The sequence below is a fragment of the Lynx rufus genome, unplaced genomic scaffold (genome assembly GCF_022079265.1).
Source record: "Lynx rufus isolate CCGP_SWC_20201006 ecotype Redwood Valley unplaced genomic scaffold, mLynRuf1.p SCAF_5, whole genome shotgun sequence".
In the NCBI taxonomy this organism is placed as follows: domain Eukaryota; kingdom Metazoa; phylum Chordata; class Mammalia; order Carnivora; family Felidae; genus Lynx; species Lynx rufus.
In genome coordinates, this window is record NW_025814867.1 from 92,435,200 (window position 1) to 92,451,229 (window position 16,030).

At 40.0% G+C, this 16,030-nt stretch overlaps 1 protein-coding gene across 1 annotated transcript in view; it reads left to right on the forward strand.

The window, feature by feature from the left end:
* Positions 1-479: 479 nt before the first annotated feature.
* Positions 480-16,030, forward strand: part of HGD (homogentisate 1,2-dioxygenase) — a 42,843-nt gene continuing 27,292 nt past the window's right edge. The window contains exons 1-3 of the mRNA XM_047099602.1: positions 480-572; positions 1,390-1,478; positions 5,632-5,737. Of these exons, the coding sequence (XP_046955558.1) occupies positions 495-572; positions 1,390-1,478; positions 5,632-5,737 (273 nt within the window). The 5' untranslated portion in view covers positions 480-494. The remainder of the gene's footprint in view (positions 573-1,389; positions 1,479-5,631; positions 5,738-16,030) is intronic.

Below are 16,030 nucleotides of genomic sequence, written 5' to 3' on the forward strand. Positions count from 1 at the left end.
GGGTGGAAAGTCTATGCAATATTCAGGAGTCTTCTCCTAATTAATTGGTGGTCTTTTTTTTTAATTAAAAAAAAATTTTAATGTTTATTTTATTTTTGACAGAGAGACAGAGAGACAGAGAGACAGAGCATGAGTGGGGGGAGGGGCAGAGAGAGAGGGACACATAGAATCTGAAATAGGCTCTAGGCTCTGAGCTGTCAGCACAGAGCCTGATGCGGAGCTCAAACTCACAGACCTTGAGACCATGACCTGAGCCAAAGTCGGACGCTTAGCCAACTGAGCCACCCAGAAGCCCCTAATTGGTGGTCTTTAAAATTCACACAGAGCATATTTTCTTTCCTAGATGGTCCACATGCCAAGACATAGTAAACATATTACATATGGAACATCATACACAAACACATGTCCTTATAGAAATTCTTACCTTCATTAGACTATCAATGTTGTGAAATGCTCTTTAAATACTTTAATGACAGCCTTCGTATCTTTGTCATATGCAGTACATTTCTGGATTCGGGAATGAATGTGCCTCAGAGGACCCTCGCTGCCCAGGTGCTCTGCCAGAAGGACAGGTATGGATGAATAGAATATCAGCTTAGAGAGCTCTGATTTGTAGGAATGAATAACCAGCCCTCAGGCCAAAGTGCATCTACTCACCATTGTTCCTGAGAACTGTCTAGGAGTTTCACAACTCATTAAGATACTTGGGATACACAACAATGCCAATACAAAGATTAAAGTGGGATGGTGGTTACCTATGGCAAAGCACGCAATCTGAAATAGCAAGACTAACTGTAAGACTTTCAGGAGGATCCCCTAGGCTCAAGGTTAAGAGGACTTCCTTATAGTTCTCTTAAATGGCATGAGTTATGACAATGATGAGAAAATAATCAGTCCTAAAAATGGATCCACAAAGATGTTTACACTAGTGTTGGTTACAATAACAAAAGTATGGCATACAAAATATTTTCAAAAATTTTAAAGAATATTTTATGGCATGAAAAAATTGTTCATGATATAGTGTTTCTTCCACCAAAAAAAATTTCGTGATCATTATAGGACTACACACATCATCCATCATTGGATCCTTATTTTGGAGGATAAGAATGGAAGGAAATGTACCAGTGTGACAACATTGGGTTATTTCTGGATGGTGAGATCATGGGTTATATTTTATAAATGTTCTGTATTACACATGTATTGCTTTTCTAAACACGAGGAAAGTCACCTAAACAGTTGTTACAAAAAGTATATATGGGTTGAAGATGGTCTTGTGCAGTGGACCAGAGCATCCTCATCCAGGACAGAATTCCCCCACTGAATTGTTTGCAGGAAGGTGAGATGCTTTTCTGATTGGAGTGATGTTGTTTATTGCCTCCTTTGTTTTAGAACAATCCTCAAGTCTGCCCTTATAACCTGTATGCTGAGCAGCTCTCAGGATCGGCTTTCACTTGTCCACGGAGCACAAATAAGAGAAGGTACAGGATTAGATTAATTCTGACCTGAAGGCTGTGGGATTTATGACTAGTACTTAGTGCTGGCTCCTACATCTGGGCCATCCCTTCCCAGGGCTGCCAAAGATTCTGCTTTTCACAGGCTGTACTCTGGGTAATTGTGAGGGGAGGGCTTGTCTCCAGCTAGGATCAAGTCACTGGTGGAAAAAAGTAAGGAAGCAGCTGCACAGAGTCTTGGAAAACATGTCCAGCTCCATTTACAAATTATCACTTGTCTCCAAAGGAAAATGTCCCCAGTAGGTGCAAGGGTGGCTAAGTTAGTTGAGCATACGACTTTGGCTCAGGTCATGATCTCGCGGTTCAGGGGTTCAAACCCCGCGTCAGGCTCTGTGCTGACAGTTCAGAGCCTGGAGCCTGCTTCAGATTCTGTGTCTCCTTTTTGTGCCCCTCCCCCACTCATGCGCGCGCGTGCGCTCTCTCTCTCAAAAATAAGTAAACTAAAAAAATATTTTTTAAAAGAAAAGAAAATGTCCCCAGTAAACTGGCCTTCCCCAAAGGGTTGTCCAGTTGAGTTTTCAATTTTGATTTGTTTATTTGTTTTTAAATAATGAGTAACTCAAAATTACAGATGATTCAGTGTAATATCTTCTTCAGCTGACTAGAAATATTATTTCTTTGCATGAAAATATTGGATAACTAACCTCGGGCAGTTGAAAGGTCATCTATTATGGCCTCTTGTGGTTTGAATTAATAAGGTTTTTACTCTTTGGAATTTGCCTTTGCTGGAAACCAGCACATTCATTAGCAAAATGTGTCATGTTGCATGCTTCCTCTAATCCCACAAGCCAGGTCAATGAACTCACTCCCTTGATTTACTCCCATGGGGCAGGTTGAACACAATAGATGTTGTGGTTTGGGGAGGCAGTAAGTGTCATACTTAAACAAGTAGTGTCGAACTATAGGAATGTCAGGCTAGGGCATCTGTGGAGAGGAGTGCTCCTAATTTTGGAGACTTGGGGAGGAGGGCAGTTGGTCTGGTACTGCTTAGTGGATGGGATTGGCTTTACCTCCACAGTCTCCTCCTAGGGAGCAAATGAGGTAGTGACTACGACAGCACAATGGACCACACGAACGATAGGTTTTTGTCTTTAGTGGTTAATTATGCCCACTCTGAAGTCAGGTCCCCTGAGTTTAAATCATGCCTCCTTCTCCTTTAAGCTGTGTGACCTTGAGCAAGTCATCTACCCCCTCAGAGCCTATGGTTCCTCATTTGTCAAAGAGATGACGATAGTACCTATTTCATAGTTGTGGTGAGGATTAAAGGAAAGAGTGCATATAAAGTACTTAGCACACTGCCTGGCACATGGTGAGTGCTCAATTAACACTAATTATTCCAATCACCATTACTGTCAGCATAGTAGTATTTCTCCCTCCAATACAGGGTACCCCTAGGAGGCTGTCAGAGAACTGAGTGTGAGCTATGGCAAGTGCTATGCTACTACGTCTATCCATAACAATACTGCTTCTGTCTTGACAGATATGTGCATGGAGGGAAGAAGAGATCGTTTCCCATACTTGTCAAAACTCAGGGGTTAATTCTATTATCGTTTAATCACCTCTCTCTCTCTCTCTCTCTCTCTCTCTCTCTGCAATTCCAGTCAAGGTAAGGAAGGAACACTGACAATTCCTGTTCATTTTAATTTATGACAACCTAGCCTCCATGACTATGTTCTTGACTTTATGGCCATTCAATAATGGGACACCTGGACTCCAGATTCTGCTGCCTACCCCCATTATTCAGTGATATCTTCAGCCAGCAGGAGCTTAGCTCTGCTCCAGGAGGCTGAAAAGGAGCTGTTGGCATTTCATTAAGAAGCTGGCACCATTCCTTGAATCAGAATTAAATCTCTGTCCAGGGTAATGTAGTGCTGCCTGGGGAGTTTTATAAACAGCTAAAAAACAAGGGACACTAGGCATGGCTCACCCATCTGTTTAGAACTCTCCAAAGGTATCCACAATAATTTTTGTGAAAATGCTCAAAATCCCCGGTGGAAAGATAGAACCAGGTAAGCCTGGAATTCTTACAGTGAGTCACTTCTCATTTAAATCACAGAGTAGAGGGCCTCACAAAACTCTCAGAGATTATACCTATCAAGGGTTACTTTTTATCAGATTGTTAGCTGATCCCTCAGGTACTGAGGAGGGGAGAGTCAGGACAGAGAATGTGGAAAATTTGGACCATCTTAAAAACCCAGATGATTAGGGGTAGGCAGACAATTCAACACATATCTAGTAAGTGAGAACTTACTATGTTCCAGGCACTCTAAATACATAAACTCTGAATCCTCACAATAATCCTAGGAGATTAGGATGAGAAACATAACTTGCCCAGGGTCACACAGTTGTTTCTTAGATATGTATGCATGCCCTTAACTACTAGAAACTACAGAGGCTTGGTTTATTCATAAGCATAAAGTCCAAGGTCAGAGGTCACATCATTTAGAACTGGAGGAATCAAATGGAACCTGGACAATCTAGCCCTTTTATCTCCCAAATGGTTCAGTGTAGGGCCAGGCAAACTCCACCCCTTGAAGTAGACTGTCCTAGGGTTTAAGGGGCCAGAGGCTGTTTAAGCAGGTCTAGTCTCCCATTGTCAGAAGTAGTGTTCCTTTTTGTTCTGTACACTGCCAGAGTAATGGTCTCTGAAAGGACTTGGGTCCCACTTAGCAAGTCCAGTGTCCCTCGCAACTTCTGGACGGTTCTTCTCCTGGTGCTCTTCAGGATTCCTGCATCTTCTCTTCCTGAAGCCTGAGATCTGGGTCCTGGCAGGGAGATCTTTGGCTCAGACCTTGACATACACAGATAACAAAACTTGAAAAGGAGAAAGAAAGAAAGAAAGAAAGAAAGAAAGAAAGAAAGAAAGAAAGAAAGAAAAAGAAATTACTAACTGTAAGACTATATGGACAGATCATCTTATAATTTTGGAGCACAGAGTGTTAATGTCCTAAACCTCTTACAAATTAGTATCAAAAAGATACATAACCCAATAAAAAAAATGGTAAATGACTTGTACAAGTAATTCATAGAAAAATTACAAAGAACCAATAAACATACAGATTCTTGACCTTACTCATAATAAAGGAAATACAAAATAAAAATGAAATACTGGGGCGCCTGGGTGGCGCAGTCGGTTAAGCGTCCGACTTCAGCCAGGTCACGATCTCGCGGTCCGTGAGTTCGAGCCCCGCATCAGGCTCTGGGCTGATGGCTCGGAGCCTGGAGCCTGTTTCCGATTCTGTGTCTCCCTCTCTCTCTGCCCCTCCCCCGTTCATGCTCTGTCTCTCTCTGTCCCAAAAATAAATAAACGTTGAAAAAAAAAATTTTTTTTTTTAAAAATGAAATACTATTTTTTGCCTATAGGGCCAAAATCATTTTTAATAATGCCTCCTATTTGTGAAGACACGAGCCATCAGTCACTCACACAGTATTGTTGTGAGAATAAAGTGGTACAGTGATTTGGCAATTTTGTTTATATATGCACTGGTAATATCTGAGAGAATATATAAGAACATTGTTAGGCTCTGATGCTTCTGATAATTGGCCCTGAAGAAATTGGAGGAGAAATTGGAAGAACCATTTACCCTTAGGGACTTTTGAATTTCTTGAATTTCTTGAATTATTTCTACCATAGTCATGTATTGCTTTTATAATTTTAAAGAAAAAATTTATATTTCAAAAATAACAAAGAAACACCCTATATTCTCTCAGTCTATGTAGGATTCATTGTCCTCACCTTCCAGAATAAGAAATAGTGTCCAATGACGTATACACACTAATGCTTTTCTATGGATTTTCCTGTACAGATATCCCTCAAGATACTTCCCCTTCCTTAATAGTTGTCATTGGAAAAGACAATTCTTTATTTTTTTGTCAGTATGGGAACAACCAAGAGCCAGAGGCTCAATTTGAAGAGTAATGGGCAGAGTGGAAAGGTGGGAAGAGGCCAGGGCTATGGGCAGCAGTGGCTATTAAGAAGTGATGCTGTGTCATTGCTTCTCACATTAAAGCCCACAGATCGTTGTTGACTTGAGCATCTTCCTGATGGTACTTCCTGAGCCAGTCTGCGTATCCCTAATAACACCACCCTAAGGCTTATGTGTCCTTGTTTCCCCCCCAGCTGGCTGTATCGGATTCTACCTTCAGTTTCCCACAAGCCCTTTGAGTCCATTGACCAAGGCCATGTCACTCACAACTGGGATGAAGTTGATCCTGACCCTAACCAGGTAAAATGGTCCTGTGAATTGGTGCATACCAGGTATCCAAAGCCTTGAATATAAATATTTAGGTCAAACCTTGGTCTTTGAGAAATTAGACACTTTGTAAAAAATAAATGCTAAAGTGTGTCTGTTCTTTTGCTCATACTTGGCTGGGAATTTTGGAATTGTTTGCTGGGAAAACTGGAATTCACATGCATGAATGAGTGTGTGTGTGTGTGTGTGTGTGTGTGTGTTTATATACCCAGTTTTCAGTAATGAGACGGACCCAGTGCTATAGCGGACTGAGCTCTGTTTTTGTTTTTTTACCTTTGAGAACTCTAGTATATTCCCATTGTCTCTGAGCTTGGGTACATGTCACTGATACCAGGTATATAATGCAGGAAGTAAAACGTACCTGGGTTTGCATCCCTGCTCCTCTACTTACTTGCTGGGTCTTTGAGCCATGGTATCTCACCTGTAAACTGGGGTGATCACAACATCTGCCATGCAGTGCTGTTGTGACAATTACATGAAAGAACAGGTATGAACATGCTTCACACAGTACATGCCTGGCACACAGGAGGCAAGACCCATGACTCTGATATAGCCATTTTGATATATTCACTTAAAGGCACCAGTGGTACATATAAATCTCGGGTTTTATATTCAGGTAAATTTGTTTTTTCATTTTATGTTATTTTAGGGGTGCCTGGATGTCTCAGTCAGTTAAGTGTCTGACTTGATTTCGGCTCAGGTCATAATCTCACAGTTTGGTTCAGTTCATGAGATTGAGCCCCACATGGGGCTCTGCCCTGACAGTGCAGAGCCTGCTTGGGATTCTCTCCCTCCCTCTTTCACTGCCCCTGTCTCTCTGTCTCTCTGTCTCTCTCTCTTTCTCTCCTTTCCACAGCCCTAGGAAATCTGTGACCTCCTCTTGGGTTACCAAGACATTATGTCTGTACCTACAAATCGCCTTCCCCTAAGTGCTTATATTTTTTGTAGAAAAAAAGCCAGAATAGCCATAGTTACTTTTGGTTTCCTGCTCTGCTCCAGCTTTTCCCTCATTATGGAAATCTCAGGGAACTAAGTACCTGCTTGAATGCTACTCACCCTTCTCCAACAGGGACAGGAAGGGAGGCATTCAGAGTGGAAAACAAAATGTAAGTTAACAAAAGTTTAGCCATGTCACAGCCATTTTGCAACCAGGATATGTTATCTAAATAATTGACCCTTAAACTTGTGTGAAGTTTAATGCATGTAGCAAATATCCTCCCCATTCACCACAGGCCTATTTTTGCCTCTCAGCATATGGGAAAGGTCAGCCCCTGCTCCAACCCCCAACCCTGCAGACACAGTCCCCTGCCAAGACCCAAAGCCAGATTTTCCTCTCCTGCCCCTTCCCCCTTCCTCCAGCCAGGGCTCTTGTGCAGAACACAATTTGCACAACCAACGTGGGGTCCCTGTCTCCGTCTCCGCCTCGTCGTTGAGTCTCACCTGGCCTCCTAATCCAATCCCACTTTCTCTCCCATCCTCAAGTTAGGAATGCATCTGGCAGATCATCCTCATTTAACCATTTACCTCACACATTTAACGATTTAGTTCACCTACTCATCTCAGAAAGGGCCAGAAATCATTCTAGCGAAAGTCACCGCTCATTTTCTGGGAATCTACTTGATTCCTCAATGGGTTACATCTCAAATTCTCTAATTTCTCTCTTAGAGTTACAATGGTCATGCTTGTTTGTTTTTGACCAATAAATAGACCTGATTACTTAATAATGGAACTCTATCTTCTGTTAGAAAATATAAAGGACAGATACCTGTACTTTGGTAGGATTCCTGGTCAGGCTAAATAAATTAAGCATTTAATATACACTAGTTTGGGAAAGTTGAAAGGGTATTTGGGCCACAAGAGTTTCCCTATTCTTTTCTTCAGGCAACATAGGGAATAGCCAATTAAGTTTCTGACAGTTCTCTCAAGTAGAGCCAACTTTCATATCATACAAAGGAACAGGGTGGTTGTAGAATCAGCAAGTAAGACAAAAATTAAGGGCAAAATCCTTGAATTACCCATAAATTAAAGGATACATGGTTTCCTGTATGCCACCCCATATGGTCATTGTTATGTACACTAAATTTGAGAACAAACTACACTAAATTGAGTAAACTAAAAGAAGGATTATAGAAAAAGGCCATAGGTAAATGTTTGGGAATTCAAATCATGGGGCCTTTATGGTAACTGTCAAATAACTAGTGGTAAATAAGGAGGAGTGGGAAGTTTCAGTGCCCCTGCCTGCTCATATCATCCACACCAGTCATCAAAACCTCTAAAACCTCAATATGTCTTTATAGATTGGTTTATGGTTATTTTATATAGTTTATTAGGGGTTGGGGGTTAGGTTTTAAGCCTAACCTAAGGAAAATGTGACTATGATATGTAACATTCTCAGTAATATCCTTTTATTAGACATTATTATTTCTATAACTATTAATGATATATTTTCTTTTTCTTTAAGTTTATTTATTTCAAGGGAGAGGGATAGAGAGTGAGGGAGGAGGAGGGTCAGAGACAGAGCGAGGCAGAGAAACCCAAGCAGGCTCCAAGCTGTCAGCACAGAGCCCAATGTGGGGCTCAAACTCATGAACCCGTGAGCTCATGACCTGAGCCAAAGTCAGACACTTAACTGACTGAGCCACCCAGGAGCCCCAATTATTGATACATTTTATTTAACATGAATACACCTCGTTATAGTGATTATTTTGTGGCACAGGTGGCTTATCTATGGAAGCTAACCGCATTCTGATAGAATTTTTCTGGTTTTGTCTTGTTAAAAACATAATATATACTTACAAAACTTCAAATGACATAGAAATTAACAAAGTAAAAATGGAAGTCTCTCGTCATAGGTGAGCATCAAGTATGCCGTCTGTGTATATTATTTTATTGTTTTATAACTAGTTAGCACTTTGAGAGGGAAGTTGGAGGCAACTACATTAAAAAGTCTGAGTTAATGTAGAGGCATCAACAGTTTCTGCTTGCTTTGTAGTAGACACTCAGTATGTATTTGTTTCCTCTCCCTTCTCTGTGTTTCTTATTCTAGCATCCCTTTGAACTTCTTCTTGAACTTGATACTTTTTCCCTGTTTTGAATTCCTTCAAACACATTCTATATGGTGGCCACTGAATGACTTTCTTCTCCAGTATTTCCTCTTTTCCCATTTATGACCTGTGCTCACACATGGTGGGACAGCTGTGCCCCAGAACTCACCAGTGCCTCTCTGAGCACCAGCTCCATCAAGGTAGTGGTTTATCATCCTCTTGTTCATGACTTACCTCCCCTGCCATCCTACTTCCTTTGCCCTGATACACACATCCTAGCTGTTCATGCTGCATTGATCTTTTTGTCTTTTCATTTACACCTTCTTGACAAGTTAATATCTCTTTCCAATTACGCTTCATTAATAACCACAGCAATCTGCATTCATCACTTTTCCCGTCTTATAACCTCTTCCAAATATGGACACTAGACTCATAAAGAAAGTCTGAGACAATTATAATTAGGTACCCATCTGACAGTCCTTTCCCATTTAAGTCTGTATTGTAGGTATGTCTTCACCTGTCACAGACGAAAATAAATAATTCATCAGCTTCACCAACTCCCCACATTAGTCATCTCTGGGAATTTGAAGACTTAAGAATTACCTAATGTTTCCTCCAAGAGAGCATCGTGGGATATGCTATCATCACTGTCATTTTTGATACCTACCCAGGAAGATTGAGGACGATGTTCCTCAAACCTTTATTTTCCCTTAGCATCTATTTAATCAATTGTCTAAGAATTATTGCAAACTTTTTTTGAGTGTACTTAGATTCAACCTGTGGACATAACACATCCAATCCATTAATATCTCTCATAAGAAATATACCTAATTTTGTTCATCATGTACCTTCCTCTAACTTTGAGAATATCAGACTTTAACAAATCTGCATCCAATTTAACTGTGATTTTGCAGATTTCAATTCTCATTCCTGAATCAACATTCCCCTTTAAAAATCAGAGTCCTTTAAAGTTTATCTTTCTTAATACTGCAGCCCTAACCTTTGGACTTTTGGAAAGCCAGACTGGAGCCAGTTAAGCCTCAGCTGAAGGAATAACTCTTAGTTCTCATCCAGTATAATTTGGACCAAATGATAAACACCTCATAGCTAATTGAAGACCGAACCATAAAATTTCCTTTGCCTCCAAGACATGCAAATTACCAAAAATGTTTCCAAAACCTATACCCCCCCAGGGTATTTGCTGTTTAATTTGTTAAACTATTCAGATCTCACCATTCTAAAAGCCCCCTCTCTGCAAAAATGTCTTGGGTTTCCCACCTCTTTAAGTTTTTGACCAAGTCTCTCCTATTCACACCATATTTCTTGCACTTTATCACCCCCACTCACTCCTTAACCCTTTGCAGTTCAGCCTGCCCAGACCACTCGATTGAAACTACTTACATCATATGTTATATTATATATTTTAAACAATAATGCACCCCCATTAATATATTCAAAACCTACATAAAAGTGTTAATGCCCAATAATAGCATCAATGCAGAGTTAACCACTTCTAATGTTTTGGTTTCTTTCTTTTCAGTTTTTTGGTTTTGGTTTTGGTTTGGTTTTTGTTTTGTTTTGGTTTGGTTTGCTTTGGTTTTGGTGCATATATGTAAATAAGATCTGGGTCCTATGCAGCCAGAAACCAAAAGTAATTGAAAATAATTCCAATCTTCATTTGCTTCTCTGGAGAGCATTAAAGAATACCCAATATGTGACCTACAAGAACACTTGGTAAACTCCCCTTTCCCCAATTTCCCCAGACTCCAGCCCCCTCCATCCAGAGTCCTCTCTCAGCTACCGCTCCCCAAGCTCCTCAGCCCCACCCACCGCTGGTTCACAACTCTGGTCTTCCTCCCCTCCCTTTTGCCTCTGGAGCAAGAACGGACAGTGTAGGTCTCCACCCCCTTTCCTAGGAAACTCCCAGGAAAGATGGATCTGTATGATGAGGCTGCAGTTCACCAGACCCGAGAGGAGTGGGGATGGGCAAATCAATTTTCCAAAGGAGCAGGGAAGGTCAGAGGAAGGGCTGTAAATAATCTTGTATCAATGCTGTTTAAGAAATCAGTTATTCAAACAAACAAAAAGCAGAAACAGACCCATAAATACAGAGAACAAACTGATGGTTGCCAGAGGGGAAATAGGTGGGGGAATGGGCAAAATGGGAAAGGGAGGAGCACATATAGGCTCCTAATTATGAAATGAGTAAGTCACAGGGATAAAAGGCACAGCATGGGGAACATAGTCAATGGTATTGTAATAGTGTTGTATGGTGACAGATGGTAGCTACACTTGCAGTGAGCATAGCATAACACATAGACTTGACAAACCACTAGGTTTTACACCTGAAACTAATGTAACGTGTGTCAACTACACCTCAATTGAAAAAAAATCAGCTACATATATATTAACTATAATGAAATCATGCTGTAATACAGTTTAACATTGTGTTTTTTTAATTTAAACATATTTTGTGCCTTTTCCCATGTCTTTTTAAACTCCTTGAGTATAGATAATTTTTTGAAATTATTTATTTATTTATTGAGAGAGAGAGAGAGAGAGAAAGAGAGTGTGAGCATGGGAGGTGCAAAGAGAGAGGGGCACAGAGGATCCAAAGAAGGCTTCGTGCTGCGTGCAGAGAGCCTGATGTAGGCAGGGCTCAAACCCATGAACTATGAGATCATGACCTGAGCCCAAGTCAGAAGCTCAACCAACTGAGCTGCCCCAAGTATAGATAATTTTTTTAATTTTGTTTTTTAATATTTATTTATCTTTGAGAGAAAGATGACAGAGCACGAGCCAGGGAGGGGCAGAGACAGAGAGAGACACAGAATCTGAAGCAGGCTGCAGGCTCTGAGCTGTCAGCACAGAGCCCGACGCGGGGCTCGAACTCACAAACCATGAGATCATGACCTGAACTTAACTGACCTTAGCTGGACGCTTAACTGACTGAGCCACCCAGGTACCCCTAGATAATTCTTAATGTGGCATCATAATCCAATGTATGTTTGTAAGATAATTCCTCTATTATCAGATAGAGTGTTTCCATTTTTTCTATTATAATCACTATGGCTAAGTACAATCCTCATCTCCTCAATGTACCGAGCCGAAAACAGTTGTCTTCCCTCTTTTCTTCCTGTACAGGCTTCCAAGATAGGCAGTTAAGAGCCCTAATTTACTATCATATCTTTCAAATCCTCCACTTTCTTTAATATCCCCTACATACCAGCCATATTGGAACGTCTGCCATTTCAGGGCAATACCCTAAGTTTTTCTTCCGTAGTGATTTATGCTCTTTCATCTACCTGGAATTTTCTTTTTCCCTCACAAATATTCACTCATCCAAATCCCACTCATAATTTAAGACTCATCTTAAATACCACTTCCTTCATTTATCCCTTTCAATATTTCCCAGAGTATTTGAGAATAGGATCTATGTCTCCATCATCTTCATATGACCTGAAGTGTTCAGCACATGCCTTATTCCAAATAGTAGAATCACAAGCATTTATTGACTTGACTCCCTGACAGTTCAGATCCCATCATCCCATAAACAGACTAGACTGCATTTTCCTAAATTCACTTACTTGTGTTTACCAATATTACAGTGCATTTTGCTCCCTTCAGCCCTTTGGGACAGCTTGCTGGCTCTTTTTAGAGTACATCTGCATCAGCTTACATTTCACTCCTTGGAAAAATGTTGGAGCTTTCTGAAAACCAGATTATTTCATTGTGCATATCTTTTATTTCCCATGTATAAGAATGTTAAATAGACTCTGTGTCAGGAAACATCTTTGAGTGAACATTCCTGTTTATATTTCTCTTCCAAAGTCATTTCTACTTACCTATTTCCTTATTTTCCTATCAGAAAGTGCCCATACTTCCAGGGTCTTCTGTAATAGATTCCCTAAGGGCAGAGACTGTCATGTTTATCTCCAGCACCTAGCATAAAACCTGACACACAGAGAGGTCCAATCAGTCATTTGATTGAATTAATATAAGGGGCTTGAACAATAATACTGACACCACAGGACCTTAGCAAGTTTTGGGTCCCAGGAGTTAGATTGGCCCAGGGCAACTTAGCACTGAAGGAGCAGTAAATTAGGGTGAGATTGGAAGACCAAGTCTAAGACCATTAAAGGAAGGCAAACCCTGAGTTCAGGAGCCAAGCAGAGCACGAATAGTTTGGGAAGCAAATCAAGAGAGGCTGAGACTAAAGGGCTCAGGGTATAGGTTACTAAGAGAGACTGAGAGAATGTTGGTATCCATTCTTAGCAGAGAAAACTTCTCTAAACCACCAATTCTTTCATTTCTAAAATAGAGATGACAATCATAGGTGTCTCAGAAGGTTGTTGTGAGAATTAAATGTCATCCAACAAATATTAATTGAGTGACTACTATGTTTCCTGCTCTACATGAGGTGCTGAGTAATGGATATAATGCTCTTAGTTTTACACTCAAGGGCAAGGTCAAATGGGAATCCAGGTTTCTATTTATGAAAAAAATGTCAGTCAAATCTCATGAAGTCTCATCATTTTTGTGGCTTCACGAAAGACTTTGGAAAGTCTAAATAAAGTATAGTGACTTGAATCCTCCTTACCTGAGCTCTTGCCTATTATCTCAGAGAACTCCAGTGGGCCATTCAAAGCCTGATTTTTCTCCACATAAATCATGTTGGCTTTTCCCTTAAATTACTAAATTTGCTGAAGAATTCAGTGAGCCACTGTTTTATTTTATTTACCCCACACACAAATACACACACCTTCCCTAGTCTGGACTAAAACTCACTGTAGAGTAATAGCCCGGGCCTCTCCTAGCCCATGCCTACTGGTAATAATTGCTTATACACTGTGATCAATCTGTATCTACAAGTTACTCCAAAATTCTTGGATAGACGGTATAGACTTCTAAAGATATGTCTACCTCTAGTCAGCCATTGTTGTTGAGAGTATCTAACTCATCCAATCTAATTGAGTCCCAGGCAATTTTGGAGGAAATTTAAATAAATAAAAGAATCTTAGTGTTGAAAGTGATATTCAGACATTCTAATCCAGTCCAACTCCTGATCTTCTGACTCTGGAAACATTGAGGCCAATTCTCTAATTTTCTTTTCATTCTTGAGTATGCATTTCAAATTTTGATCACTAAATGTTGCCACTAATTCTCTGTTTTTCTCCTTTGGTGACCTTAAAAAATATTTAATTCTGGGGTGCTTAGTCACTCAGTCGGTTAAGTATCTGACTCTTGATTTCAGTTCAGGTCATGATCTCACAGTCGTGAGATCAAGTACCACATCAGGCTCTGTGCTGACAGTGCTGAGACTGCTTGGGATTCTCTCTCTCTACCCCTCCCTCACTCATGCTCTCTCTCTTTCTGTTTCTCTCTCTCTCTTTCTCAAAATAAATAAACTTAAAAGGCATCCATTTTTTTAATGTCTAATTCTAAATTTTTAATTCCCTTGAAGATGCTTTTCAAATTATTTCTAACCATCTCATTTCTGGTAAGTAAAAGTTTATTTTCCAATGGAATTTGGAGAATACAGTACAAAATATGTGGAGCAATGTTAGAACTGAAAGGAGAAATGGATAAATTCACAATTATAGTTATAAGCTTCCACATCTCTTTCTCAACAATTGACAGAACAACTAGACAGAAAATCAGAAAGGATATGGAAGAACTGAGGATTTCTCACACATATAAAAATTGACTTACATTCTAGAAAAACATCTTTAGACTTTTAGAAATGTTTGCCAATTTACTAACTATTGCCTGAATGTCATTTGACCCAAGTAATCTTACAAATTTGCTTTAGTCTTATTCTTTGACATTTTGACAATGTTCTTAGTGCCTTATATTTATTTATTCATAGATTCAACCATTCAACAGAAATTTATTAATATCTTCTATAGTCAAGGCATTGCATTGGGTACTATAATTGATTTTCACTGTTTTTGAAAAGTTTAATATTTAAATTCTGGGGGGGGGTTATTTAGCAATAATATATAGTAGAATAAAATTGTTAAAAAAATTTATGGGACTAAATCAATTAACAAGCACTCTTTATCACTTTCAGAAGCTCCTCTCTGAAGAGAATTCTGGAATTATAGTTTCCTCTAGCACCCCACTGTTATATGCAAGAAGAGATACAAAATCCAGAAAGAGAAAATTACTTGACTGAGGCCACAGAATAAATGGAAACAGAGGCAGTAGCAGGATCCAGGTCTCCTCGCTGGCTCAGCCCAATGCACAGCCCCCTTGGTCTGGCCTTGGATCAGTGGGTTATTTTTCCACACCATGAAATTAAGCTCAACATCTAGCTTTAGCAAGAGATATTTCTACCCTCCACTTCATGGGTTCTTCCCGTTTATCCTCTCCCCAAATCTCCCTCCTCGCATTCAACAACATATTATACTGAAGCTCCTGACACAAATCTCTAGCCTGAAGATCAAAAGCTTCTTCTTGTTGGCACTGGGTTTATCAGAACCAGCTTGAGCTTTTATTATCCTTCATAATACATTGAATATAGACCCTGTGCAATCTACTGCCATCAGACTCAGCAGATAAATTACTTCTTTCCCATACCATCTCTATCATTTGAAGGGTATTATTTTGTGCATTAGAGAAGGTCCTTCAAGGTAGTATGAAGGAAGTAGTTCCTCATCTAGTATGTGGGTCCTGTTGAAGCCATGCTCCGCACATCATCATATAGGTGCCTTTACACCTGCCTCCCCCAGCTCTCTCCTCATGACTTGAGAGCTGATATGCTACAGAAAACTGAAAAACTGACCAGCACAAACCACCCAACCAACTTCTCAACCTCTCTGGTTCAGTTTTTCCCACTCACAAAAGATAAACCTCTTCTTTAGGGGTCAGGATTTTATTTCTACCCACAACAGGTATTTCAATTTCAGTAAGATCTACAAAGGTGTTGCTTCAGTGCAACGAATCAGACAGTTCTCCTTTACTGGAATTTCTTCTCTCTCTCCTCTTTCTTTCTTTCTTTCTCCTTTTTTCTCTTATTTATTTCTCTTGCTCTTTTTTCTTTTTTTTTAACATTTATTTATTTATTTATTTATTTTTCAATATATGAAATTTATTGTCAAATCGGTTTCCATACAACACCCAGTGCTCATCCCAAAAGGTGCCCTCCTCAATACCCATCCCCAACCCTCCCCTCCCTCCCACCCCCCATCAACCCTCAGTTTGTTCTCAGTTTTTAAGA